Raw genomic sequence first — 27,173 nt, 5'->3', positions numbered from 1 at the left:
GCATCCTCCCTATGCCATCCTCCCAGGCTCTGCATCCCTGCGTCCTCCCTAACCCTGCATCCTCCCTAATCCATCCCTGCATCCTCCCTAACTCTGCATCCTCTTCAACACCCCAACAGTGCATTCTCCCCATCCCATCCCATCCCATCCCATCCCATCCCATCCCATCCCATCCCATCCCATCCCATCCCATCCCATCCCATCCCATCATCCTCCTCATCACCTCAACTCTGTACACTCTCCATCCCTAAGCCCATCGCTGCATCCCCCAATCCCAACCCTCTCTCCATCCCAACCCTCTCTCCATCCCAACTCTGGCTCCATCCCGACCCTCTCTCCATCCTGACCCTTCCTTCATTCCCCCATCCTCACCATCTCTCCATCCTGACCTTCTCTCCATCTCCTGCATCCCAACCTCTCTCCATCCCCCCCATCCTGACCCTCTCTCCATCCCAACCCTCTTTCCATCCTTCCCATCCCAACCTTCTCTCCTTTCTGACCCTCACTCCCCCCATCCCAACACTCTCTCCATCCCTCCCATCCCAGTCCTCTCTCCATCCTGACCCTCTCCCCATCCCAACCCTCTCTCCATCCCTCCCATCCTGATCCTTTCTCCATCCCAACCCTCTCCCCATCCCAAGCCTCTCTCCATTCCTTCCCTCTCTCTCCATCCCTCCCATCCCGACCCTCTCTCTCCATCCCCCCATCCATCCCAACCCTCTCTCCATCCTTCCCATCCTGACCTTGTCTCCATCTCAACCCTCTCTCCATTGCCCCATCCCGATCCTCTCCCCATCCCAACCCTCTCTCCATCCCTCCCATCCTGGTCCTTTCTCCATCCCAACGCTCCCTCCATTCCCCCATCCCGACCCTCTCTTCATCCCTCTCCCATCCTGATCCTCTCTCCATCCCGACCCTCTCCCCATCCCAATCCTCTCTCCATCCCATCCCTCTCCCCATCCCTTTCCATCCCTCCCTGTCTCCCCGCCCGTCTCCCCTGCTCTCCGGGCTGGCAGTGGTACATCCCTCCCTCCCTGCCTCCCTCCCTCCCTGCCCGCATTGCCCGCTGCTCGGGGACGCTGCTGGCAGCGCTGCGGGGGCTGCGGCGGCCGCGTCCGGCCCCACACCCGCGGGACAAGGGCTGGAAGCGCCCCCAGGTCCATCCCCATCCCGATCCGAGCCCGGGGCAGGCAGCAGCCATGACCCAGGGGAAGGTACGAGCGAGGCCGGGCGGGCAGGGCCGGCCCGTCCCTGTTGCGTAACGGCGGGGAAAGAGCGCAGGGAAGGGGTTTGGGAATAGGAGGGGATTTAGGAACAGAGCGATGGGTGCAAGGGGAGCGGGGTACCGTGCACGGAACCTGCTAAGGGGGTGGAAGGGGCTGGGGGGCTGGTTTGGGGGTTGGGGGCTGGCTTAGGGGTGATTTTGGGATTGGAGGCTGGTTTGGGGTTGGTTTGGGGATTGGGCTGGTTTAGGGGTGATGGATGCCCAGCTCGAACCCCGTTGGACCGGATCTGTGGCCGTTTTACCCCCCTGTGCCCCCCACATCCCGGGTGCCAGGGGGCTCTGTGAGCTCTTCGTGCTGTCCCACCCCTGTCCCCACCTGGCAGCACCTCCTGCCCGGCCCGGGGGCTCGGGATTTTGGGGATTTTGGGGATTTTGGGGCTCTCCAATGCTCTCAGACCGAGGAGGGGGGTTGTGGATCCTCTGCCAGCTCATGCACCATCGCCATGGCAACGCTCTGGATGCAGCTCCATCCCTCTGGATCTCCTTGGATATTGGGGGGGTGGGGAGGGGGCTCGCAGGATCTCGGCCCCCTGAATCCGAGGGACAGGGAAGGGCGGGGAAGGGCAGTCCCTGGGGCTGCCAGGGAAGGTGGCACAGCCGATCTGCATGTGGGACTCATCCCAGCCCGGCCCTGCTGGGTTTTCAGGGCCCGTGGCCCCTTCAGCTGGATTCCTCCTCACTCTGCTCCGTTAATGCGCCCCCTGTTTTGGGGTTCATTGCCTCTGCAGCCCCCCCGAGCTGTGGGGCTGCTGCTCTGGGGCTGAGCCGGCTCCTCCACAGCAGCAGAGTTATCCTGGCGCTTTATCCACCCCAGCCCAGCTGGCAGGTTAAAGGGATCAGGTTCCCAAGGAGAGGAGAGCGCTCAGGTGGCCCCAGGTTGGCTCCTTGCTGCAGTCCCGGCTCCTTGGAACGCTGGGAAGCAGCACAGCTGAGCCTCCACTCGGGCACAGGGGAGAAAATTCTGGAGGGCCAAGCCAGAGCATTCCTGGGAGCAGCTGATCCCAAATGGGGTAAATGGGAATGAAGAGTTCAGGATTTTCTGCCCAGGAGCTGAAAGCTCTTTTTAAGGAGCAATGTAGGAAGTTTGATGAGAAGCAGAGAATTCCTTGGATGTTTTTGGTGTCACATTGAGCCCGAGGCACCGCGGGGGCTCCGGGTCCACCTCAGACCTCCCTGCCTGGAACTTCTCATCCCAACGAGCACCTCTGGGGCTTTCCCATCTCCCCTCAGCCATGGATGCCATTCCTGGGGTGCAGGGATGGGCCCAGCCCCAGGAATGGCTGGGGGGATCCCAGTTCCCATGGATCCCAGTTTGCATGGCTCCCAGTTCCCGTGGCTCCCAGATCCTGGGGCTCCCAGTTCCTTTAGCTCCCAGTTCCCGTGGCTCCCAGTTCCCATGGCTCCCAGTTCCAGTGGCTCCCAGTTCCAGTTGCTCCCAGTTCCTGGGCCTCCCAATTCCAGTGTCCCCCAATTCCAGTGTCTCCCACTTCCCGTGGCTCCCAGTTCCCATGGCTCCCAGTTCCTGACCCCTTTTCCAGAGCCCATCCATGCCAGTTTCTCATCCAGGGCAGTTTCTGGGATGCTTTTACTCATCTCTCTCTCTCTGTTTGCTCCTCTCTGTGCAGCTCTCCGTGAACAGCAAACCCCCCAGCTCTGAGGGGCAGGGGGACAAGAAGGACAATGCCACAGCCCCCCCGGCGCCCCCGTCCTACGAGGAGGCCACGGCGGGAGAAGGGATCAAAGCCGGGGCTTTCCCTGCCCCGCCCGCTGCCCCGCTCCACCCCAGCTGGGCATACGTGGATCCCAGTAAGTCCTGCCTGGATGGGCTGGGGGAGCCCTGGGAGAGGGGCAGGGATCCCCGGGATGAAGAGGAGAGGGGGAACCAGGATGAGAGGGGGAGCAAGGATGAGAGGGGGAGCCGGGATGAGAGGGGGAGCAGGGATGAGAGGGGGACCAGGGATGAGAAGGGAACGAGGATAAGAGGGTGAGAAGGGATGAGAGGAGGAGTAGGGAGAAGAGGCAGAGCAGGAAGAAGAAGAGAAGCAGGGATAAAATGGGGAGCAGGATAAGAGGGGGGACCAGGGATGAGAGAGGGACCAGGATAAGAGGGGGAGCGGGGGCAAGAGGGGGACCAGGGATAAGAGGGGCAACCAGGATAAGAGGAAGAGCAGGGATAAAAGGGGGAACAGGGATGAGAGGAGCAACAGGAATGAAAGGGGACCAGGATAAGAGAGGGAGCAGGGATAAGAGGAGGAGCAGGGATGAGAGGAGGACCAGGATAAGAGGGGGAGCAGAGATAAGAGGGAGACCAGAGATAAGAGGAGGAGCAGAGATGAGAAGGGAACTAGAATAAGAGGGGGAGCAGGGAGAAGAGAGGGAGCAGGGAGAAGATGGGGAGCAGGATAAGAGGAGGAGCAGAGACAAGAGGGGGGACCAGGATATGAGGAAGAGCAAGGATAAGAGGAGGAACGAGGATAAGATGGGGAGCAGGGATGAGAGGGGAACCAGGATAAGAGGGGGAACAGGAATGAGAGGGGGGACCAGGGATAATCGGAGGAGCAGGCATAAGAGGGGAACCAGGGATGAGAAGAGGAGCAGGGATAAGAGGAAGACCAGGGATAAGAGGAGGAGAAGGGATAAGATGGGGAGCAGGGTTAAGAGGGGGATCTGGATAAGAGGAGCAGCAGGGATAGAGGAGCAGCAGGGATAAGAGGGGCTCCAGGGATGTGGGCCTAGTTTGGCCCAGGGCAGAGCTGCAGCCATGAGCTGTGAGCCTCTGTCTGCACAGGAGAGTCTCTATCAGTGCACAAAAGTCTCCATCTACACATAAAACTCTCCAGCTGCAGATAAAAGTCTGTATCTGTGAATAAAAGCCATTCCAGCCATCCCAGAGACCTCACAAGGGAGTAAACTCCTTCCCAGTCCCATGTGGGAGAAATCCCCATTCCCAGCTCCTGGCCTGGAGGGAAAGTCCTGGATCAGCTGCAGGGATCCCCCACCCCCTCCAGCAGCTCCTGCTCAGCTCCCAGAGCAGCTGAGGTGGCACAATTGGTGTCACAAGTGGTGTCACAGCCCCCAGTGTGGCTGTTGGCAGCTGCTGGCAGAGCCAGGGAGGCTGGGACACGGCTGGGGCCAAAGGCTGGATTGTTCCAGCATCCTCGTGGCCATTCCTGGGCAAACCAGCAGTTTTCCCAACACCCAGAAGCTCCCTGGAGCTGCTGCTAGGCTGCAGCAAAGGACAGAGCCCTGGCTGTGCCCAGGAAATGGCTGCAGGCTTGGAAATGGGGCTGGAGCCTGGGAAGTGACCCTGGGGGTGGCCAAGTGCTCACTCAGCACAGCTCCAGCCAGAGAAAACACTGGGATTATGGGATTTAGGGACTCCCGAGCTCTTGCCCTGCTCCATCCTTTGCTGCCTGTTCTGTCCAGCTGCCGGGATGGGAAGCCTGGGAAGGGGAAGGAGTGAGAACCTCCCCTGCTGTGTCTGTGCTGCACATTCTGATGGTTTCTCAGCCCTTCCCCTGAGGAACAGGACAAATCCCCCCAGGTGCCTCTGGGCATCATCTGGAATTTTCTGCTCTTGCAATGAATTGGGGGGGTGAGGCCTAAATGGGGTGGGATGGGGTATTTGGGGTTTAGGGGTGGGATGGGGTGTTTGGGGTTTAGGGGTATCTGGGGTGTTTGGGTTTAGGGGTGGGATGGGGTATTTGGGATTTAGGGGGTGGGATGGGGTATTTGGGGTATAGGGGATGTTTGGGGTTTAGGGGGTGGGATGGGGTACTTGGGATTTAGGGGTAGGATGGGGTATTTGGGGCTTAGTGGTGGGATGGGATATTTTGGGGGCTCCAGGTGGGAAGCCAATCCCACTCTATGGGATGTCTCACACCTGACTGGGAGCACCTGGAGAGAAGGGATGTGGGTTTGGAGGTTGTTTCTGTGACCATGAACTCAGGACACACCGTCCTGCTGTGGCCTTGGACAGGGGGACAGATGTAGGGACACCAGGAGGGAGGGGGATGGAACCCCCTGGATGCTGGCAGGGAGGGAGGGAGGAGAGTAAAACCCTTCAGCTCCTCGGGGCACTGAGGTGCCAGCTGGGGGTTTAGGGGCCAATTTGGTGTTTAGGGGCTGGCTGGGTGTTTAGGCATTTATTTGGTGTTTAGGGGACAATTTGGTGTTTAGGGGACAATTGGGTGTTTAGAGGTGAGCTGGGAGTTTAGGGGCCAATTTGCTGTTTAGAGGACAATTGGGTGTTCAGGGGCCAATTTGGAGTTTAGGGGCCAGTTGGGTGTTTAGGGACCAGCTTGGGTGTTTAGGAAACAGTTGGGTGTTTAGGGGCCAATTTGGTGTTTAGAGGACAATTTGGTGTTTAGGTGTCAGCTGGGTGTTTAGGGGACAATTAGGGGCCAGTTGGGTGTTTAGAGGCCAATTTGGTGTTTAGGGGCCAGCTGGGTGTTGTTTAGGAGCTGGGACTGCTTTGGTGCAGGAGGCCTGGAATTCCCAGGGATTCTCCCTGCCCAGGTACTCTGGGACCGATGAGGGATCCAGGGGAACACACAGGAGGTTCAGCTCCAGTGGGGCAGGAAGGAGGGACCAAGGGATTTACTGATAACAGAACAGCACCAGGGACTTGTTTCCTGCTGGGAGCATCTGAGTGAGGCTCCTGCATTTTGAATGAGCAGTTTTAACCAGGAAAACAGGAGAAAATCAGGATCAGGACCTTGAGTTTGGCTCTCCTGGTGTCTGCTCTGAGATTGAGAGGTCTCTGTTCCATCTTCCTGAAGGGTTTGGGCATCCCTGAGCTCAGAAGCTTTAGGAGGAGGGGAGGTGTCTGTGGACCAGGCAGGGACAGGAATGTAAAGCAGGAAAATCACACAAAAATCCTTCTGTGAAACCCAGCAAGAGGGACTTCAGTGGCACTGGAGGGAAGCAGAGAGGGCACAGAATGGTCATGGAGCCATGGAATGGTTTGGGTGGGATGGGACCTTTGAGCCCATCCAGGTGCCACCCCTGCCATGGCAGGGACACCTCCCACTGTCCCAGGCTGCTCCAAGGCCATCCAGCGTGGCCTGGGCACTGCCAGGGATGGGGAAAGGAAACCCAGCAACAGGAGCTGCTGTTCCAGTTTTGGCTCAGCAGAGATGACTTGTGCAGGGATTTGAGGGTTTGGGGGAAGGTTTTTCTCACTGGTAGCATTGGAGCTGTTTCCTCCTTTTCCAGGCTTGGTGCTTAACTGTTACCTGAGTCCCTGCATGGAAATGGAGCTGAGGGATGGACTCAGCGAGCTGCCAGGAGCTGCACAGAGCTGAGGCGTTGTTGACAAAGCCAGGATGCAAACACAGCTCAGGAGAGCAGCGAGGGACTCCTCCTGCTCCCCTGGGAATGCTGAATCACAGCTGCTCCCCTGGGAATGCTGAGGCACAGCTGCTCTGGGGATGCTTTAATATCCCGTGGAAGGAGAGCAAGGGATGATTGCAGCCCTCCCATTGCTGTGGAAGCTTTGGTGTTTGCTCAGACAAGGATAAAGCAAAGCTGAGGGAACACTCAGAAGTGGCCCCTGGTGTTGGGGTGGTTTGAGGGAATGTTCCCCCTCTGCTCCCAGGGATGGTCCTGAGCAGCAGCAGGAGTGGGAAGGGAGCAGAACTTTTGTATTTGCTGGGAAATGTTCCAATGAAGGCAGGAATGGTGAATCTGACTCCATGTTCTCAGAAGGCTAATTTGTTACTTTATAATACTATATGATATTAATTAATACTATAATTTAATATAATATATCTATACTAAAGAATAATATATTTAATATTCTTTAATATTAATATCCTTAATTAATATTCTTTAATATATTATATTAAAGACTGTTATAACCTAATATATAATATACCTATACTAAAATAATATATTTAATATTATTTAATATTAATATCCTTACATTAATATTAGTTAATGTATTATATTAAAGAATACTATAATTTAATATAATATAACTACAATAAAAAAGAATGTATTTAATATTCTTTAATATTATTATTCTTATAATAATATTCTTTAATATATTATATTAAAGAATACTATATATATAAATATATATATTTAATATAATATATAATATAACTATACTAAAGAATACAGAAAGGATACTTACTAAATGCTAAAAAACTAATAATGAAAACTCTTGACTCTTTCCAGAGTCTCGACACAGCTTGGCCCTGATTGGCCAAAGAGTCAAAATAATTCACATCAGAATCCAATGAAACAATCTCCAAACACATTCCACATGTGAGCACAACACAGGAGAAGCAAATGAGATAAGAATTGTTTTCCTTTTCTCTGAGGCTTCTAAGCTTCCCATGAGAAAAATCCTGGGTGAAGGGATTTTTTCAGAGAACATGAATGCCACAAGGAACCTCTGGGGGGTTGAGGCACCAGATTGAGCTGTGGTGGCTCCCTGGGCTCAGGTGCCATGGCTGGGTGGGATTTGGGTAGGAGCTGCTCCTTTGGCCTCCCTGCAGGCAGCAGCCCCAGCTATGGCAGCGGAGGGTACCCGGGGGACACGGAGCTGCTCACCACCTTCAGCTGGGATGACCGCAACGTGCGCAGGGTGTTCATCAGGAAGGTGAGGCAGGGACGCACCCCTTGCCCTCGGGGCTGGCAGAGCTGGACCCCCAGCCCTGGAGGGCCTGGCTCTGCTGGATTCTGGGATCCATGGATCACACCTCTCTCCCTGCAGGTGTATGCCATCCTGATGGTCCAGCTCCTGGTCACCGTGGTCATCGTGGCTTTCTTCACCTTCTGGTGGGTGCTGGGTGTGTCCTGGGCCACCTAGGACAGGGCTCTGGGCAGGTTCCTGGGGGTTGTGTCACACCTGGATCCTTTCTGACTGTTCCAAGAGAAAAGCAGAGCTGAGGGAACACTCAGGGGTCCCTCAGTCCTTTTGCCCCCATTCCCACCCACACTCGGGGTTGGATCTCCCATCCTGGGTGATCCCCAGGGCTGCTGCCCTTGGCAGTGGCTGCTGGGTTTTCCCTGTGGGTCCTTTCTGGCTATTCCAAGAGAAAAGCTGACCTGAGGGAGCACTCAGAGGTCCCTTTTGCCCCCATTCCCACCCATGCTCGGGGTTGGATCCCCCATTCTGGGTGATCCCTTAGGTTATTGCCCCTGGCAGTGGCTGCTGGGTTTTCCCTGTGGGAGTCACCAGATCCCAGCTCCAGGGGCTGCCTTCCCTCCCCTGCTCATCCCCCTCTCCAGCTCGGATGACCGAGCGCTCTGGGTGTGTATGGCTCATGTTGCCTCCAGAATAAATAATGGATCAGTGCCAGCCTGAGGATTTGGGCTCCCTAATCCCCTGTGGGAGCCATTCCCAGCCAGCTCCAGTGTGGAACTGGGGGAGCAGGGCTGCCCTTCCCACCTGGCAGCTGGAATTCCTCTCCACAGGCTCAGGCTGCCTGAGGATTCACCCAGGGCTGGGTCTTAATCCCCTGCTCAGGCTGTTCCAGGGTTCATTGAGCAGGGAGCTCTCAGGGACCGGGTTCTCCCTGCTCAGGATCTTTCCTTGTTTTGCAGTGAACCTGTCAAGGGCTACATCCAGACCCACTCTGCCTGGTACTGGGCTTCCTAGTGAGTATCCCTGGCTTTTCCTGTGGCCTTGTGTGCTCCACACAGCCTGGGTGGGGATGTGGGGATGTGGGAAGGGTTCTCCAACACTGTCCTGCATGTGAAGCATCACTCCAAAGAGTCCAGGGGGAGCTGGGGAAGGTCATGGAACCATGGAATGGGTTGGGTTGGGTTGGGTTGGGTTGGTTGGGTTGGGAGGGACCTCAAAGACCATCCAGTGCCACCCCTGCCATGGCAGGGACCCCTCCCACCATCCCAGGCTGGGCAGGGACCCCTCCCACCATCCCAGCTGCTCCCAGCCCCAGTGTCCAGCCTGGCCTTGGGCACTGCCAGGGACCCATGGCCAGCCCCAGCTGCTCTGGGCACCAATCCATGGCTGAGCCTGAGGTGGGAAATCTCACCTGAATGAGCAAGAGACCCCAAACACTTCCCCAAAAATGGCTCTAGAAACCAGGGTCGAAATAAATACCTGAGTATTTCCTGCAGAAAGCCAGAGAAAACTGGGGAGTTTCCAGGGGAACAGAAACTCCTAGTGAGACCTGGAGGGATGTCCAGGGTACCTTGGAGGGTTCACTTTGGGAAGGCCCCCTGGGAAGCTCCAGAGGCCTCCTTGCAGAGCATTCAGGAAGACACTGCAGAGCCCCATATCTGACATCTGGGAGGATGCTCAGGGCACCATGGAGGCTGAATTCTGGGATTTTCCCCTTGGAAGCCAGGTGGTTGTGGGGGTTTCCATTATGTAATACCCAGTGGGGTGGATTTGGAGGTGTTGGGATGTTCCTGGCCATGTCTGGGTGGGGCTGTCACTCCTGGGGCTCCATCCCAGAGCCCTGAAGCTGGGATTCCAGTCCTTGGTTCCCCCAGCCCAGAGTGGAGCTCCCAGGTGCTGGCATCTCCCGGCTCCAGGGTTTCCAGGCTGCTGGCGGGGTCAGTGCTGCTCATTGAGTGTGAGGTGAACTCAGCTTTAATCAGCTCACACCCAAATCAGGAGATGAGACACAGCTTATGTAACCTGGGAGAACCCTCCAAACGCAGCCATGGGAGCTCCAGGGCACCATGAGGGAGCCAAAGGTGCTCCAGAGGGCAGCTGGGCTTGGGGAGGCACTGTCACCTCCCAGGGGACAGGGGGAGGAGGCTCAGCCCTGCTCAGGTGCCCACCTTGGCCTCTGGGGTCCCCTCTCCATCTCCCTGCCCAGATGGGGTTCATTCCCTCCTGTTTCCCACTAGAAACACCCCTGGGGGGGTTCTGTCCTGCAGGAAACTCCCCCTGGTCATTGTCCCCCTGTGCCCAGGTGAGACCCCACCTGCAGAGCTGCTCCAGCCCTGGGGTCCCACCCAGGGAGGATGAGGAGAGAGCCCAGAGGGGGTCACGGAGCTGCTGCAGGGCTGGAGCCCCTCTGGGACCAGGCTGGGAGAGCTGGGGGTGCTCACCTGGAGAGCAGAAGGGAAAGGAGACCCTGGAGCCCCTACCAGGGCCCAAAGGGGCTCCAGGAGACCTGGAGAGGGGCTGGGGACAGAGATGGAGGGGCAGGACACAGGGAATGACTTCCAAAGGGCAGGGATGGATGGGAGACTGAGCAGGAATTCCTCCCTCTCAGGGTGGGGAGGGGCTGGGATGGATTTCCCAGAGCAGCTGGGGCTGCCCCTGGATCCCTGGCAGTGCCCAAGGCCAGGCTGGACAGGCCTTGGAGCAACCTGGAACAGTGGGAGATGTCCCTGCCCACAGATGGGATGGGATGGGATGGGATGGGATGGGATGGGATGGGATGGGGTGGATTTTAAGGTCCCTTCCCTCCCAAGCCATTCCATGACTTTAATTTTGTGTTTTTTCACTGCTCAGTGAGCCAAGCCCTTCCCTTCATTCCAGTGCCTCCAAAAGTTTTTCCTGCTTTTTGCCTGGGTCTCCTTCCCAACCAGACACCTCTGTAATAAAACCTGGGAGCCCCAGGACGTTTTCCCACTGCTGGGATGGCCCCTCAGTGGGAATAAGTAAACCCAGAGCAGCCAGGGATGGAGGGCCCTGCTGGCTCTGTGCTCTGACAGTCCCTGCCCAGCTGCTCAGCCGTGTCCAGGCTGCTCCCACTGGGCTTTCCTGGTTTCCCAGTGGGAGAGCTGGGCCTGCCTTTATCTCTGTGCCCTGGGCTCTGCCGTCACCTCCCTGCCCTGGCCGAGGGTCAGTGGCTATCGGAGCCATCGGCACTGCTGCCCTGGGGGGAGCAGGGAGCAGAGCCTGGAAAAACACCCAGCCATGGGCAGGAGGGCAGGAGAGCCTCCTTCAGCTCTGCCTGCTGCAGCTCTGGGGCTGCTGTGCTTGGACAGCCTCAAATGCTGGCAGGTAAAACCCTAAACCTGCCAGGACCTGGGTGGGGCTGGGCAGCCACTGCACCTTGGGCTCTGCTGAGCCAGGGCTGCCCTGGGCTTGTTCTGGATGGATCCTCCTGCCCTGAGCCCTTTCTGGATGGATCCTCCTGCCCTGGGCTTGTTCTGAGTGGATCCTCCTGCCCTGGGCTTGTTCTGGATGGATCCTCCTGCCCTGAGCCCTGTTCTGAATGGATCCTTGTGCCCTGAACCCTTCCCTGAGCCCTTTCCTGAATGGATCCTCCTGCCCTGAGCCCTTCCCTGCCCTGAATTCTTCCTCAAGCTCTCCAGCAGAGGAATCCTGGAATGGGTTGGGTTGGAGGAACCCTTAAGTCCACCCAGTGCCACCCCTGCCATGGGCAGGGACAGCTCCCACTGTCCCAGGTTTCTCCAATCCCTTTTCCAGCTTGGTCTTGGGCACTTCCAGCAATGGAAAGCCCAAAAATTCCCATTCCTGGAGGGATGTGCCATGGGAGCAGCTCCCTCCTCCAGCACAGCCCTTCCTGCCTGAGCCTGGTCACTTTGCCAGCCCTTGGTTTAAGAACCTCCAGCCTTGGCACCCCCAGGCTGGAACAGGTTTGGAAATGAGGGGCAAACCTGGAAATGATGACAAACCTGGCACTTCCATGTGAGAAACTCCCAGAACCAAGGAATCCTGGAATCGTGAAGGTGGGAAAAGCCCCTGGAGACCATGGAGTCCAACCACCAAGCCTCCCCTCAGCACTGACCAAGTGTCCTGGGTTGATAAGTGAGTTTTTTGGGAGGTTGTAGTCAAACCAATCAGTGCTCAGACCTGGATGTCTCCCAGTGCCACTTCCAAAGGCTTTGGACACTTCCAGGGGTGGGATTGCACCACTGCCTGGGCAGCCCCTCCCAGAGCCCAACCTCCCTTTCCATGAAGGAACGTTTCCCCAGAGCCAACACAAACTCAGTGGAATTGTGTTTGTCATTCTCACATTTGGGTGCTCTGCTCCAAATCCTGCCCTCGGCTTCTCCAGGGATGTTTTGTGCCACCCTGGGGACGGGCACAGGCGGAGGAGGCTCCTGAGGGCAGGAAGGAGCTCAGTGAGAGGGAGCAGGGCTGGGAACCACCCTGATCCAGCCTGCTGGGTGCTTGCATGTCCAGGCTGCTTTTCCAGGCAATTCCATCCCAGGGAATTCCACCATGCCTGGCTGGTTTCCCAGGGAATTTCATCCCAGGGAATTCCACCCTCTCAGGCTGCTTTTCCAGGGAATTTCCCCCTGCACCACAATTCCAGGCTGGTTTTCCAGGGAATTCCACCCCAAGAAATTCCCCCTGCTCCACCATTCCAGGCTGCTTTTCCAGGGAATTCCATCCCTGGGAATTCCATCCCACCCCCTGTACCACCATCCCAGGCTGGTTTTCCAGGGAATTTCATTCCAGGGAATTCCCCCCTGCCCACCACCTTCATCCCAGGCTGCTTTTCCGCATCCCCCCCCATCAGCTTTTCCCCCCATAGACTCTCCCTCTCTTTCTCTCCTTGCAGCGCCGTTTTCTTCGTCACCTACCTGATCCTCGCCTGCTGCTCTGGGCCCAGGTGAGGAGGGGATGCTTTGGGGTCTGGGACAGCCTGGGAAGGCAGCAGGAATGTTCTCCTCGGGTTTCCAGCCCTGCTGTGCGGCAGGGATGCAGCTGCTGTGTTTCCATGGGATTGTGGAATGGTTTGGGTTGGAAAGGACCTTAAATCCCACCCCGTGCCATGGCAGGGACACCTCCCACTGTCCCAGGGTGCTGCACTGTCCTGGCCTTGGAGGCTTCCAGGGATCCACAGCTGCTCTGGGGAACTGTTCCAGGTGCTGGAAACAGCTGTTCCAGGCCTTGGCTTGCTGCAGCTCAGTCCAATTGCAGCTGTGGCTTCAGCAGAAACTGCCCTGCAGCAATGCTGTGAGGGCCCTCATGGAGGAGGAATGGTGCATCTGACTCCATGGACAGCTAATTAATGACTTTATTATACTGTACTATGTACATATTAATGACTTTATTATACTGTGTTATGTACATTTCATCTGAACTGGATCTGCCAAGCACTCACTCTGCACACACTGCACAGAATCCCAGGACTGTCACAGTCACACACACACCTGGCCCTGACAGGCCAAGGAAACAAAACATCCTCACTTTGGGTAAACAATCTCCATATTGCATTCTACACAGGCACAGCAAGTGATAAGAGTTGTGTTTCCCCTTTCTCTGAGCTTCAGAGAATGTGAATCCCAGAAATCCTTGGGAAGAATTGTGCCTTGCTTTTCTCTGTGAAGAGAAATGTGGCAGCACCGCCCCGTTTGCAGCTCTGGATTCTGGGATTTAACCATTCCAGAGGATGCTCTTGCTGGGTTCCTGATTTAACCATTCCAGAGGATGCTCTTGCCAGCTCCCAGGGGAGCAGGAATATCCTGGGGACCTCTGTCCTGCTGGCCCAGGAGGACCCCAAATGCCCCTGGTCACTGTGCTCTGCACTGCCCCAGCACTTGTGCACAGGGCACTAATTACCAGCATGGACATTAATTACCCATTAATGGCCATTAATTACCCTCACAATCACTAATTACCCCATGGTCAGGGGTTCCCTGGCACAGCCCCAGCTGACTGAGCCCTGTTTCCCTTGCAGGAGATACTTCCCATGGAACCTGATCCTGCTCAGCATCTTTGTGAGTCTGGCCAACATCTGGCCAACATCTGCCCTGGGGTCAGGGTGGCTCCCAGGACAAGGCTGGAATTCTTGGGGAAAAGTGGGAATTTCATCCCCTTCTTGTCCTGGGCTTGGGCTGAGGAGCTGGGGTTGCCCTGGGATGGGAGGAGCTGGAAAGAAAGGGAGCCTCTGTTTGTTAAAAAATTGCAAAAAATAATCTGTGGGGTCTGGTGGGAACTGGGGTGGGAGCAGGGATGGGAACTGGGATTGGAGCTGGGAGGAGAACTGGGATGGGAACTGGGGTGGGAACTGGTGGAAGGGGATGTGGAGTGGACAGACTGGATGGAACTGGGGAGAACTGGGTGGGAACGGATGGGAATGGGTGAATCGGATGGGAACTGGGATGGAGGAGAACTGGGATGAAACTGGGATGGAGAACTGGGATGGGAGCTGGGGTGGGAACTGGGATGGGAACTCAGGTAGGAACTGGGATGGGAGCTGAGAGGAGAACTGGGATGAGAGCTGGGGTGGGAACTGGGATGGAAGCTGGAATGTGGGATGGGAGCAGGGATGTGGAAGGGAAGCTGGGATGGGAGCTGGCTCCTGTGTGGGAGGGATGCAGGAGCTCCTCCCGTGCCATTTGCCCTCCCTCTGCCCTCTCCTGTGCCCATCAGTCACTGGAGGGTTCCAAATGCTGCCCAGGCTCCTTCTCCTGAGAGCCTGGGAGGCTCCCCTGCCCCTTTCTCTGGGACTGAGGGATTTCCTGTGGGATTTCCTGGTGTCTGCTTGGGGCAGGGAGGCACTAACCGGTCTGTGTTCTCCCCCAGACCCTGTCCATGGCCTATCTCACTGCCATGCTCTCCAGGTGGGTTGGGCACTGCCCTGTGTCCTGTCTCTTCCTGAAAGCATTCCCTGTTCCTGAGCTCCCAGCAGCCACACAAAGCTGGAGCTTCCCTGTGAAACTTCCCAAGGAAGGTTCCCAAGGCTGTCCCTGTGCCAAGGGAGGCAGCACTGGGGGATCCCACATCCCAAATCCTGCAGGAGAGCCCCGGAGGGGCAGCACCTGGAGGGGCTGCAGGTGACCACTCAGAGATCCCCCATTTCTCACTGGGCAGGTCCCAGGCAGGGGGGACCAAGGGGTTTGTTCCAGCAGTTTCAGGAGTTTGTATCCCCCAGCCTGTTCCCTTCTGCTCATTCACACCAGGAAATCTGAAATGTGCTCCTAAATCACGTGGGAGGCTGGAGAGAGTGCCATGATCCAGCCTGGGTGATGGATGGATGCATGGGGACAAAGAAATCCCTGGCCTCAGCAGCTGCAGGGGAAAACTCCACACAAATCCCCCAGGGAGAGCAGGGCTGGCTTTTCCAAGGGCTGAGCCTGGCACTGCAGCCAAAACCCTGATCCAGCCTGGAACCCATTCCTGAGCCTGCAGCCCCTGTCCCTGCCCCTCCTTCTCCTACAGCCACACTGGGCAGGGGCCCGGGGCTGCTCCTTTGCTTTCCCCTCATGCTGGGGGGACTTTTGTCACCCTGGTTTTGTCACCTCCCAGTCAGGACCTTCCCCATTCCCTGTCTGTCCATGGACAGTGGGATTGGTGGACTTGGAGCTGCTCTGGGAGGCCCAGATGAACCCTCCTGCCTTCCCTCCATCCTCCCAAAGAGCAGAAAAACTGACGGTGTTCACAGGGGTTCTTGGACTGGGGAAGAGATGAGGATCTGACTCCGTGTTTCAGAAGGCTTGATTTATTATTTTATGATATATGTTACATTAAAACTATACTAAAAGAATAGAAGAAAAGGTTTTATCAGAAGGCTAGCAAAGAATAGAGTAGGAAAGAATGATAACAAAGGTTTGTGGCTTGGGCTCTGTGTCCGAGCCAGCTGACTGTGATTGGCCATTAATTAGAAACAACTACCATGAGACTAATTAAAGATCTACTTGTTGCATTCCACAGCAGCAGATAACCATTGTTTACATTTTGTTCCTGAGGCCTCCCAGCTTCTCAGGAGGGAAAATCTTAAGGAAAGGATTTTCCATAAAAGATGTCTGCGACAGAAAACCCATCCAAGCTTTTTTCCATCCCTCCTTTCCCAGCATTAGTGTGGAATGTTGATAATTCCAGCGCTGTTTGTGCCTGTAGCGTTCCTTGCCCAGCTGAATCCCCTTTCCCATCCCTGGGAATGACCCCAGTTTGGTTTTCCCGGTCGTTTTGCAGCTACTACAACACCAAGTCGGTGCTGCTGTGCCTGGGGATCACGGCCCTGGTCTGTCTGTCTGTCACCATCTTCAGCTTCCAGAGCAAGGTGGGGACATCCCTGGGGAGGGGACCCTGGGGCAGGACAGGGGGAGCTGGGGGCGTCTGGGAATGGGGCCAGCCCCAGGGATGTGGGGATGGCGCCAGGACACGTGCTGGGGAGGGACGTGGGTGGGATGGAAGTGGGGCTAGAAAATGGGGATGTATGGGAATAAAATGAGATTTTTTATGTAGATTGGGGTGGGGGCTAGAAGTGTCTGATTTATGGGAATAAAATGGGATTTTTTTTGTGGATTGGGGGCTAGAAGATGGTGATTTATGGGAATAAAATCAGATTTTTTTGTGGATTGGGGAGGGGCTAAAGATGCTGATTTATGGGAATGAGATTTTTTTATGGGTTGGGGTGGGGGCTAGAAGTTGCTGATTTATGGGAATAAAATGAGATTTTTTTTTTTAATGGATTGAGGGCTAGAAGATGGTGATATATAGGAATAAAATGAGATTTTGTAGATTGAGGTGAGGGCTAGAAGATGCTGATATAAGGGAATAAAATGAGATTTTTTTGTGGTTTGGGGTGGAGGCTAAAAGATGCTGATTTATGGGAATAAAATGGTATTTTTTTGTGGATTGGGGGCTAGAAGATGCTGATGTGTGGGAAAAAATGAGATTTTGTTGTAGATTGGGGTGAGGGCTAGAAGATGCTGATAAATAGGAATAAAATGAGATTTTTTTGTGGATTGGGGTGGAGGCTAGAAGATGGTGATATATAGGAATAAAATGAGATTTTGTAGATTGAGGTGAGGGCCAGAAGATGCTGATAAATGGGAATAAAATGAGATTTTTTTGCATGGATTGGGGTGGGGGCTAGAAGATGCAGATATGTATATAATAAATTAAATGAGATTCTTTTGTAGATTTGTGTGAGGGCTAGAATATGGTGATATATGGGAATAAAATGGGATTTTTTGTGGATTGGGAGCTTGAAGATGCTGATTTGTGGGAATAAAATGAGATTTTTTTATTGGGGTGGGGGCTAGAAGATGCTGATTTATGGGAATGAGATTTTTTGTGGATTGGGGGCTAGAAGGTGGTGATATATGGGAATAAAATGAGATTTTGTTATAGATTGAGGTGCGGGCTAGAAGATGGTGATTTATGGGAATAAAATCAGATTTTTTTGTGGATTGGGGAGGGTCTTGAAGATGCTGATAAATGGGAATAAAATGAGAGATTTTTTTGTGGATTGGGGTGAGGGCTAGAAGATGCTGATATATGGGAATAAAATGAGATATTTTATGGATTGGGGTGGGGGATAGAAGATGGGGATACATAGGAATAAAATGAGATTTTGTAGATTGAGGTGAGGGCTAGAAGATGCTGATAAATAAGAATAAAATGAGATTTTTTTTTAATGGATTGGGGTGGGGGCTAGAAGATGCTGATAAATGGAAAAAAAAAAGATTTTTTGTGGATTGGGGTTGGGGCTAGAAGATGGTTATTTATGGGAATAAAATGAGATTTTTTTGTGGATTAGGAGCTAGAAGATGCTGATTTATGGGAATGAGATTTTTGTGGATTGGGGGCTTGAAGATGCTGATTTATAGGAATAAAATGAGATTTTTTTATTGGGGTGGGGGCTCGAAAATGCTGATTTATGGGAATAAAATGAGATTTTGTTATAGATTGAGGTGGGGGCTAGAATATGGTGATATATGGGAATAAAATGGGATTTTTTGTGGATTGGAGTGCGGGTTAGACGATGGTGATATATAGGAATAAAATGAGAGATTTTTTTGTGGATTAGGGGCTAGAAGATGCTGATATATGAGAATTAAATGAGATTTTGTTGTAGATTAGGGTGAGGGCTAGAAGATGCTGATGTGTGGGAATAATCTGGGATTTTTGGAGGATTGGGATGTGCCAGGGGTGTCAGAGGGGCTGGAACAGACTGCAGGGTGGTGAACTGGGTTCTGTCAGCCTCACTTTTGGAGAAATCCAGCGAAATTTGCCAATTTCCAGCTTGGCACGATATCATTGGCAAGTGTGAGTGGCTGCAGAGAGACACCATTTTCTATGAGAAAAAGAAGTAATTTTCCCAGGGTCTGGGTATCAGATGAAAGGTGGCCTTTAGGGCTCGAAGGACTTGCAGGGTCCTCGTTGCTGACAGCTTTAGTTTTGGAGAAATCCAGCAAAGTTTTCCAATTTCCAGCTTGGCACCGTACTATTGGCAAGTGTGAGTGGCACAAACAGAGGCCATTTTCCATGGGAAAATAAGTCATTTCTCCAAGGCCTGGGTATCAGATTAAAGGTGGCATTTGGGGATTGAAGGACTTGCAGGGTCCTCCTTGGTCGCAGCTTTAGTTTTGGAGAAATCCAGCAAAGTTTGGCAATTTCTGGCTTGGCACCACACGGTCTGACAGTGTGAGTGGCCATAATTGGAGGCCGTTTTCCAGGGAAAGAGAAGTCATTTCCCCAGGGTCTGGGTATCAGATTAAAGGTGGCATTTGGGGCTTGAAGGATTTGCAGGGGCCTCCTTGCTGGCAGCTTTAGTTTTGGAAAAATCCAGTAAATTTTGTCAATTTCGAGTTTGGCCCCGCCCTGTTGGCCAGGGCGAGTGGCCACAAACAGAGCCCATTTTCCATGGGAAAAAGAAGTCTTTTCCACAGGATCTAGGTATCAGCTCAGAGGTGGCCTTTAGGGCTCAAAGGACTTGCAGGGTCCTAGATGATGGCAGCTTTATTTTAGGAGAAATCCAGCAAATTTTGCCAATTTCTAGCATGGCCCCGCCCTGTCCGCCAGGGTGAGTGGCCGCAAACGGAGACCATTTTCTGTGGGAGAAGTGAGCCCTTTCCCCAGGGCCTGGGTATCAGATTAAAGGTGGTGTTTGGGGTCTAAGGATTTGCATGGTCCTCCTTGGTGGCAGGTTTATTTATGAGAAATCCAGAGAAGTTTGCAAATTTCTGGCTTGGCACCACACGGTCTGACAGTGCAAGTGGCCATCATTGGAGGCCATTTTCCAGGGAAAGAGAAGTCATTTCCCCAGGATCTGGGTATCAGATTAAAGGTGGCATTTGGGGCTTGAAGGACTTGCAGAGTCCTCCATGGTGGCAGCTTTAGTTTTGGAGAAATCCAGCCAAGTTTGCAAATTTCTCACTTGACACCGCCTTATTGCCCAGAGCGAGTGACCACAAAGAGGCCATTTTCTGGGGGAAAAAGAATTAATTTCCCCAGAGTCTGGGTATCAGCTCAGAGGTGGCCTTTAGGGCTCTAAGGATTTGCAGGGTCCTAGTTGCTGGCAGGTTTAGTTTTGGAGAAATCCAGAAAATTTAACAAATTTCTTGCTTGGCACTGTATTATTGGCAAGTGTGAGTGGCCACAGTTGGAGGCCGTTTTCCAGGGGAAGAGAAATCCTTCCTCAGGGGCTGGGCACAGCGCAGGGGTGGCATCTGGGGCTCCCCTGGTGCAGCCCCTGGTACAGAACCCCCTCCCTCCCTCCTTCCCTCCCCTCTGCAGTTCGACTTCACCTCGTACCAGGGCGTTCTCTTCGTGCTGCTCATGGTGCTGTTCCTGGGGGGGCTGGTCCTGGCTGTCATCCTGCCCTACCAATACGTGAGTGATAACCGCGCCAAACTGGGACAAACTGGGCCAAACTGGGCGTGCTGGGAGGGGGGGCCCAGCTCCCTGACAATGGGTGGGAACCCCCATGGAGGGGTGGGAGAGCAGGGCCATTCCCTGGGATGGACCGTGGGATACAAGGATGGAGCTGGCCCAGGGCTGGGGATGTTTCCTGCTGGTTCTGGTGGTGGAATCGTGGAATGATATTGGTTGGAAGGGACCTCAAGAAGGGACACAGTGGGAGGTGTGGGGGTGAGATGGGATGGGCTTTAAGGTTGCTTCCCACCCAAACCATTCCAGGATCCCATGATTTCCACAGGACAGGTGCTGGGGCCAGAGCTGATGGAGAAGTTCAGGAGCTAAATGGACAGAAAGGGCTCAGGGAGGGAAGGTCCAAGTCCCCGTGTCCTGCTCTGTGCCACACAAACATTCCCAGGGCACTGCACAAGCTGGAGGTGCTGCAAACCCAGCCTGGGCTTTTGGGGCCTCTCCAAAACTTCACCCTCCAGCTGGGAGCCGACTGCCTGGGGAGGGAAGTCCTGCACAGCCCATTCTGTGCGGCTCTGACGGCTGTGTCCGTGTGTCCCTGTCCGTGTGTCCCTGCCTGTGTCCATGTGTCCATGTCTGTCCATGTCTGTGTGTCCCTGTCTGCGTCCCTGTGTCTGTTGTCCCTGTCCATGTCTGTGTGTCCCTGTCTGTGCCTGTGCCCCTGTCCATGCCTGTGTCCCTGTGTCCGTGTGTCCATTTCCATGTGTCCCTGTCCATGTCCGTGTGTCCATGTGTCTGTGTCTCTGTGTCCATGTCCCTGTGTCCCTATGTCTGTGTATCCCCGTCCCCGTGTCTGTGTGTCCCTGTGTCCGTGTCCTGCAGGTCCCGTGGCTCCACGCGATCTACGCTCTGCTCGGGGCTGGGATCTTCACCATGGTGAGTGCCTGCTCCTGGGGCCCAGCAGGGAAAACAGCAGGGAAAGGAGCTGGGAAAACAGTGGGGAAAGAAGCTGGAACCTGGGGGGAAAGCAGCGGGAAAAGGAGCTGAGCCTGGCAGGGAAAACAGTGGGGAAAGGAGCTGGAGCCTGGCAGGGAGCCGGGGCAGGGATGGAGCCGGGACAGGGATTGGAGCCTCACAGGGAACCAGGGAAAGGAGCTGGAGCCGGGGCAGGAGCTGGAGCCTGGCCAGGAGCCAGGGCAGGGATGGAGCCAGGGCAAGGTCTGAAGCCTTACAGGGAGCTGGGGCTGGGATTGCAGAGCTCAGGGTGGCCCTGGAGCAGCGATCCCGGCAGAAGGTGCCCCAGACGTGCTCATGCCCATGTCAGTGCCAGTGCCGGTGCCAGCGCAGGGCATGGTGTGAGTGCCAAGCTGTGAGGGGTGAGCAGTCCTGGCTGGATTGCTCTGCAGGGATCAGGGACAGGCCAGAGGTGCCTCTGGAGTGGAGCAGGCAGAGCTGAGCTCACAGAGCCCCCAGGAGTGAGGGGATGCAGGGATGAGGCTGCACGGTCAAGTCGGGGCCGGTCGGCTGAGAGCGAGCCAAGGTTCGGGATGAGTTTGGCTCACAGAGGTGCAGAAAACCAGGGAAGGCTGAGATTGGGGATTAGGAGGCATTAGGAGGGTTTACACAGGCAGGAAAAGCCCCGGAGCTGGGCAGCTCCTTCAAGGAAAGGCTTGGGCAGCTCTCGGTGCTCCATCCCCAGAGCCCCTTCCTGAGCGAGTCCCGGTCCCTGTGCTGGGATCCAGCTGGGGCAGGTGCCACTGGTGCCCGCTGCTCCCGGGGCCAGGGCAGTGCATGGAGAGATGCCCGGTGCTCCTGGGACGGTGCCCGCAGAGTGCCCGGTGCTTCTGGAGCTGGGGCAGTGCCTGTGGAGGTGCCCGGTGCTGCCGGTGCTGCCCTGGCTCCAAGGCGGTGCCCATTGGGCACGTTGGGAATGGCAGCAGTTGAGCAATTGTCTTTATCACCCATAAAAGTCACTCCAAGGGAGCGCGGGGAGCTCGGCGCTGATTCATGGCTCAAGATCCCTCTGTAAAATACAAGGAGGCTGCAACATCTGATAATTACCCCATAAACATCAGTCAGAGCCTGGGCCTGGCCCTGCCAGGGCAGCTGGGCTGGGATTTGTTCTGGGGGGATAAAAGAGCAGCTCTGGAAGATGGTGCAGCCCTGGAGAGCTTTGGGCCCGTGAGGGGCAGCAGAATGGCAGAAGGAGGAAAGGGAGGGAGGAGAAAATGGTGGATTTCAGTCACACCTGGGATTTCTGGCGGAGCTGCTCCGTATCCTGTTGGGGCCAGGCCACCCTGTGAGCACCTCGTTCCCTGGCTGGTGTTTCCCACCCGAGGGAAGTGTGGGAATAACAAGTTATGGGCTCTGGGATGAGGAGGAAGAGGGAGGGTGGCTCCAGAGCTGGCCCTGGGATGGAGGAGGCCTGAGGGAAGAGGGCCTGGACTGGGAGCTGCACTCGGGGTTTGATTGTCAGGGGGGAATGAGGGAAGGGGAAAGTTGCAGCTCATTCTGTGCCATGTTCTGAGCTCCTAAATTGTGGCTACAGAACATAAAAAGGGCTGCACCCCAATCCAGGGGACTTCTCCTGTCGTCAGAGCCCTTCTTGCCTCCCTGGGCCAAACCTCCCTGTCACTGGCCCGGGGTTTCCTCCCTTCCCTTCCAGTTCCTGGCCCTGGACACGCAGATGCTGATGGGGAACCGCCGCTACTCGCTGAGCCCCGAGGAATACATCTTTGGAGCCCTCAACATCTACCTGGACATCATCTACATCTTCTCCTTCTTCCTGCAGTTCTTTGGCTCCAGCCAGGAGTGAGGGTAGCGGGGCAGGATGCTCCCCGTGCTGGCAGATGTGAGGGGTTAGATGGAAAAGCAGAGGTGAAAGGGTTCAAACCCGCCAGCCTGACCCAATCCCTCCCTTTCTGGTCCATCTGAGGGGCCCCAGGCCCCTCCTGCAGCTTTGTACATTTGCTGCCAGGCCTTTGTGACCCAGAGAGCAAAGCAGGGCTTCAGTGTCGTGTCCCTTCTGCTCCCCCCAGTCCCGCCCAGCCCAGTCCAGAGGCTGGGGCAGAGACTGGGACCTTCCCAGCCCCAGGGGCTGCTGGAGGTGCCCTCTGAGTGCTGCCCATCACGGGGTGAGAGCTGTGACCAAACAGCAGAGAGGGCAGCAGAGACGGGAGTTTGGTGAGATCCTGGCAGGAAAAGCCTTGGGGAATCCCGGCATTGCCCTGTTCCCCACAATCCATTGGAGCTCGGTGGCCTCTGTGCTATTCCTGGTGACTCCTGCTGTTGGAAAGGTGGAGTGTGGGATCACGTAGCTGGATTTCAGTGCTCCAGGCACAGGGAACCTGTTTGTTCAGGACGTGCAGCTCTCTGAGGTCATCCCTGGTGCCACTGCAGGGAAAATTCCCCTGGATCCCTTGCATCTGACTGAGTGCCCTTCCCTTCCCTTCCCTTCCCTTCCCTTCCCTTCCCTTCCCTTCCCTTCCCTTCCCTTCCCTTCCCTTCCCTTCCCTTCCCTTCCCTTCCCTTCCTTCCCTTCCCTTCCCTTCCCTTCCCTTCCCTTCCCTTCCCTTCCCTTCCCTTCCCTTCCCTTCCCTTCCCTTCCCTTCCCTTCCCTTCCCTTCCCTTCCCTTCCCTTCCCTTCCCTTCCCTTCCCTTCCCTTCCCTTCCCTTCCCTTCCCTTCCCTTCCCTTCCCTTCCCTTCCCTTCCCTTCCCTGATCCATGGCTCCCCCCCAGGGGACTGTGCTGGTTCTTTTTGGACTGTGGCTCCTCACAGGGGGATTTGGGATCCCAGGGAAGGAACATTTCAGGAGAGGGCAGAGAAGAGCTGGAGGAGGCTGAGTTTCCATGCTGGGAAATGCCATTCCATGTGTGACCAACCCTGAGGCTGTGACACCCTCACAGAGCCGTCCTGCTTGCTCCAAATTTGGGTTCCTAAGGGGTTCTTTGTAGGAGCTGAGGCCATTGGAGCAGCAATGTCCCTCTCCCTGGCTGTTCTCCATTTCTCCTCTCCCAAAGGGGAATGTCAGCGCGGGCTCTGGATGTGCTCAGGTAAATTTCCACAGTCCCGCTCACATTCCCTGTCCGGGGCTCAGCTGGCTGATCTGGGGCTGTAAAGCTCCCCAGGGAGATAAGGGCCCTTTTGCTCTCATTCCAAGAGTGATCCGTGCTGCAGATAGGAGCTGGTATCTCCCATCTCGCTGGGAATGCCGCGAGTGCTGCGTCAGGAGCTGCCTCCAGCAATTCCTGCTGCACAGGGGCTCTGCCAGAGCGCTGGAACGTTCCTGCTCCTTCTGCCCTGGCTTTTACCCCACACGTGCTGTCCTCCTGCCCCACGTGCCCAGGGAAAGTTACTGGGCAGGGAATGGAAACGCTCTGGCCCCTCTGCGCTGCAGTGATGGGCAGAAGTGATGCCTTCCCCTTGTCTTCCTTCCTTCTAAAACAACCCCCCCCAAAAAAACCCCAACCAGAACAAAAATCCCCAGTCAGACACAAAAAAACCCAATTAGACAAAAAAAAAACCCCAGACAGACATAAGAAACTCCAACCAGACCAAAAAATCTCAACCAGATCAAAAAACCCCCAACCTGACCAAAAAAACCCAGTCAGACCAAAAAATTCTCATCCAGATCAAAAAAGCCCCAGTCAGACACAAAAAACCCCAACCAGACAAGAAAACCCCAGTCAGACCAAAAGACTCCAACCAGACCAAAAAATCTCATCCAGATAAAAAAAAAAGCAACCCAACCAGACCAAAAAATCTCAGCCAGATCAAAGAAACCCCAACCAGACCAAAAAACCCAGTCAGACACAAAAAACCCCCACAGACCAAAAGCCCCACAACCAAACCAGAAAATCTCTGACCGGGCAAAAAAATCCCCAACCAGACCAAAAAATCTCAACCAGATCAACAAGCCCCCAACTAGACCAAAAAATCTCATCCAGATAAAAAAGACACAACCAGACAAAAAACCCCAGTCAGACATAAAAACCCCCAACCAGACAAAAGCCCCAGAACCAGGCCAAAAAATTCTCATCCACATCAAAAACCCCAGTCAGACACAAAAAAAACCCAACCAGACACAAACCCCCCAACCAGATACAAAAAGTTTCATCCAGATTAAAAAAAAAAACCAACCAGACCAAAAAAATCTCAATCAGATCAAAACCAACAGACAAAAACCCGTCAGACCATAACCAACCAACAAAAAACCTCATCCAGATAAAAAAAAAAAAAAACAAAATAAGAAAACCAACCAGACAAAAAAGACCCAGTCAGACTCAAAAAACACCAGATCAAAATCTCAACCAGACCAAAAAAATCCCAGTCAGACCAAAAAATCCCAACCAGACAAAAAAAACAAAACAAAAAAAAAAACAACAAAAAAAAAACCCCACCAAACAAACCAACAGACAAAAAAACCCCAACCAGACCAAAACCGCCAAGCAAAACTGAATTCTTTTTGGGATGAAGGACAGCACGAGGTGATGGCAGCAGGGAGTTCATGCCCTGCTGGTTCCTGCTGAGGAGACCCAAACCCTTGGATTGCTGAGCAGGCAGGGCTGGGAATGGCACGGGAGGAACCCTAAAAATGGATGGAATTGGAGTTCCAGGAGGGAATTTCCCAGCCCTCAGCAGCCTTTCCTTGTTCACAGTGATTTCCTGTAGGGATTTGTGCTTTCCAGGCTTGGAGGGAGGAGTGTGGAGCTCCATGATGAGCTCTGGCTCTGAAATAGTCCCAAAACTCCTCCAAAATGCCCTGCTGGGAGCTGGGGAGGAACACAGGGACCTGCAGCCCCCTCTGGAATTGTTCTTGTTCCTTCTGCTGTGGAGAAACTTTGCTGCTGCATCCTGGCTTTGCTGCTGATATATCCTGGCTTTGCTGCTGATATATCCTGGCTTTCTGCAGATATATCCTGGATTTCCTGCTGATATATCCTGGATTTCCTGCTGATATATCCTGGCTTTCCTGCTGGTATATCCTGGCTTTGCTGCTGGTATATCCTGGCTTTTCTGCTCCTGTTGGGAACACCTGGCATGACCCCGCTCCAGGCACCTGGCTGGGAGGGATTTCTTCCCTCCTGCATCCCTTGCACAATTCCTGGCCCGTTTTCCACGCCAGTCCTGGTGGATGCTGAGCACTGTCCTGCTCGTGGAGCTGGAGCTCCTCAGGAGGGTGAGGGATGCAGGATTTGGGGTGGGATATGGAGGCTGCTCCCCCTCCTCCTGTGTCCTCCACCCCAAGTCCTCATCCAGCTCCAAATCCCAAACCTTTGGAGAGGTCGTTCCTGTGATTTCACTGTAAATAGGATTTTGTATCTTCTCTGACTATTGCTAATAAATGGTTGCAAAACTCTTCCCGTGCCTGTTGCTGCTCTGGTTGTGCAGGTGCTGCTTCACCCCTTCAGATGTAAACAAGGCCCTGGCATGGCCCAGAGGTTTAACGGAGCCCGAGTCACCTCTTCCCTGGTTATGAGTAAGGAGAACATCCCACACACAGCAATAAAAGCACAAGGATCTGGAACAGGTGTCATGGGTGAGGAACTGAGGGAAAAAATGCTCCTGGAATGAGGGATTTGCTCCCTTTCCCACAGGATTCAAAATTCAGTGAGTGGGGATAAACTGTGGGAGGGCCCCAGCTCCAAGGGAGTTTTCTGCTGTGCTGGAGCTTTCCCAAGGGTAAATGGAGGGAAAAAAAAATTCCTCCAGGGACAATTCACCACCTTGGAGCAATAAAAGCACAAGGATCTGGAACAGGTGTCATGGGTGAGGAACAGCTGGGAACTGAGGGGAAAAAGTCTCCTGGAATGAGGGATTTGCTCCCTTTCCCACAGGATTCAAAATTCAGTGAGTGGGAGACAGCTCCAGCTCCAAGGGAATTTTCTGACAGCTGGAGCTTTCCCAAGGGTAAATAGAGGAAAAAAAATCCTCCAGGGACAATTCACCACCCAAAATGAGAGGTAAACTCCCATCTGGGAGAGGTAAACTGCAAACTGCACTGGGAGAGGAAAACTCCCATCTCACTCCCTCAGCTGTGAAGGGATGGTTGTCCAGGACAGAAATCCCAGTGCAGCAGGGATTGGATCCTTCCCAAAAGCAGTCTGTGCTTTTGGGAAGGAGTCAAACCCAAAATGTGGGGAATTTGGTTCCTGGGAAGTGATGCTGAACATCCAGGAGGGATTTCCCTGCATTTTCTGTAGAAATATTCTGGAACATTCCCACACAGATAATGAGGTGCCCAAATTCTGGACTGAATTATTCTGGAACATTCCCACACAGATAATGAGGTGTCCAAGAGCAGGTGGATGAGGCATCATCAGGGTTCCCTGGAATTACCACAGACGTGATGAAAGGCTGATGATTCCATCAAATTTCATCTCTGGGCTTTTGGATGCTCAGGCAAAAATTG

General features: G+C 54.3%; 1 protein-coding gene across 1 annotated transcript; it reads left to right on the top strand.

Annotated features, from left to right (window-relative positions):
* Window positions 1–857: 857 nt before the first annotated feature.
* Window positions 858–26,122, top strand: FAIM2 (Fas apoptotic inhibitory molecule 2). Its single transcript, XM_064734927.1, has 12 exons — window positions 858–1,214; window positions 2,911–3,091; window positions 7,792–7,895; window positions 8,010–8,074; window positions 8,843–8,896; window positions 12,760–12,810; window positions 13,882–13,921; window positions 14,730–14,767; window positions 16,119–16,206; window positions 19,671–19,766; window positions 20,643–20,696; window positions 22,426–26,122. The coding sequence occupies exons 1-12, from the start codon at window positions 1,200–1,202 to the stop codon at window positions 22,573–22,575; spliced, it is 936 nt and encodes a 311-aa protein (XP_064590997.1). The 5' UTR covers window positions 858–1,199; the 3' UTR covers window positions 22,576–26,122.
* The last annotated feature ends 1,051 nt before the right edge of the window (window positions 26,123–27,173 follow it).

Source organism: Zonotrichia leucophrys, chromosome 29, assembly GCF_028769735.1.
Source record: "Zonotrichia leucophrys gambelii isolate GWCS_2022_RI chromosome 29, RI_Zleu_2.0, whole genome shotgun sequence".
In the NCBI taxonomy this organism is placed as follows: Eukaryota; Metazoa; Chordata; class Aves; order Passeriformes; family Passerellidae; genus Zonotrichia; species Zonotrichia leucophrys.
Note: the sequence above shows the minus strand (reverse complement) of the source record. Positions and strands in the feature narration are given on the sequence as shown.

Excerpts from the sequence above, each read along its gene's own strand:
- FAIM2 (XM_064734927.1), top strand. Across the intron at positions 8,897-12,759 it reads GCCTGGTACTGGGCTTCCTA|CGCCGTTTTCTTCGTCACCT; the intron begins GTGAGTATCCCT and ends CTCTCCTTGCAG. Across the intron at positions 14,768-16,118 it reads CTCACTGCCATGCTCTCCAG|CTACTACAACACCAAGTCGG; the intron begins GTGGGTTGGGCA and ends GTCGTTTTGCAG.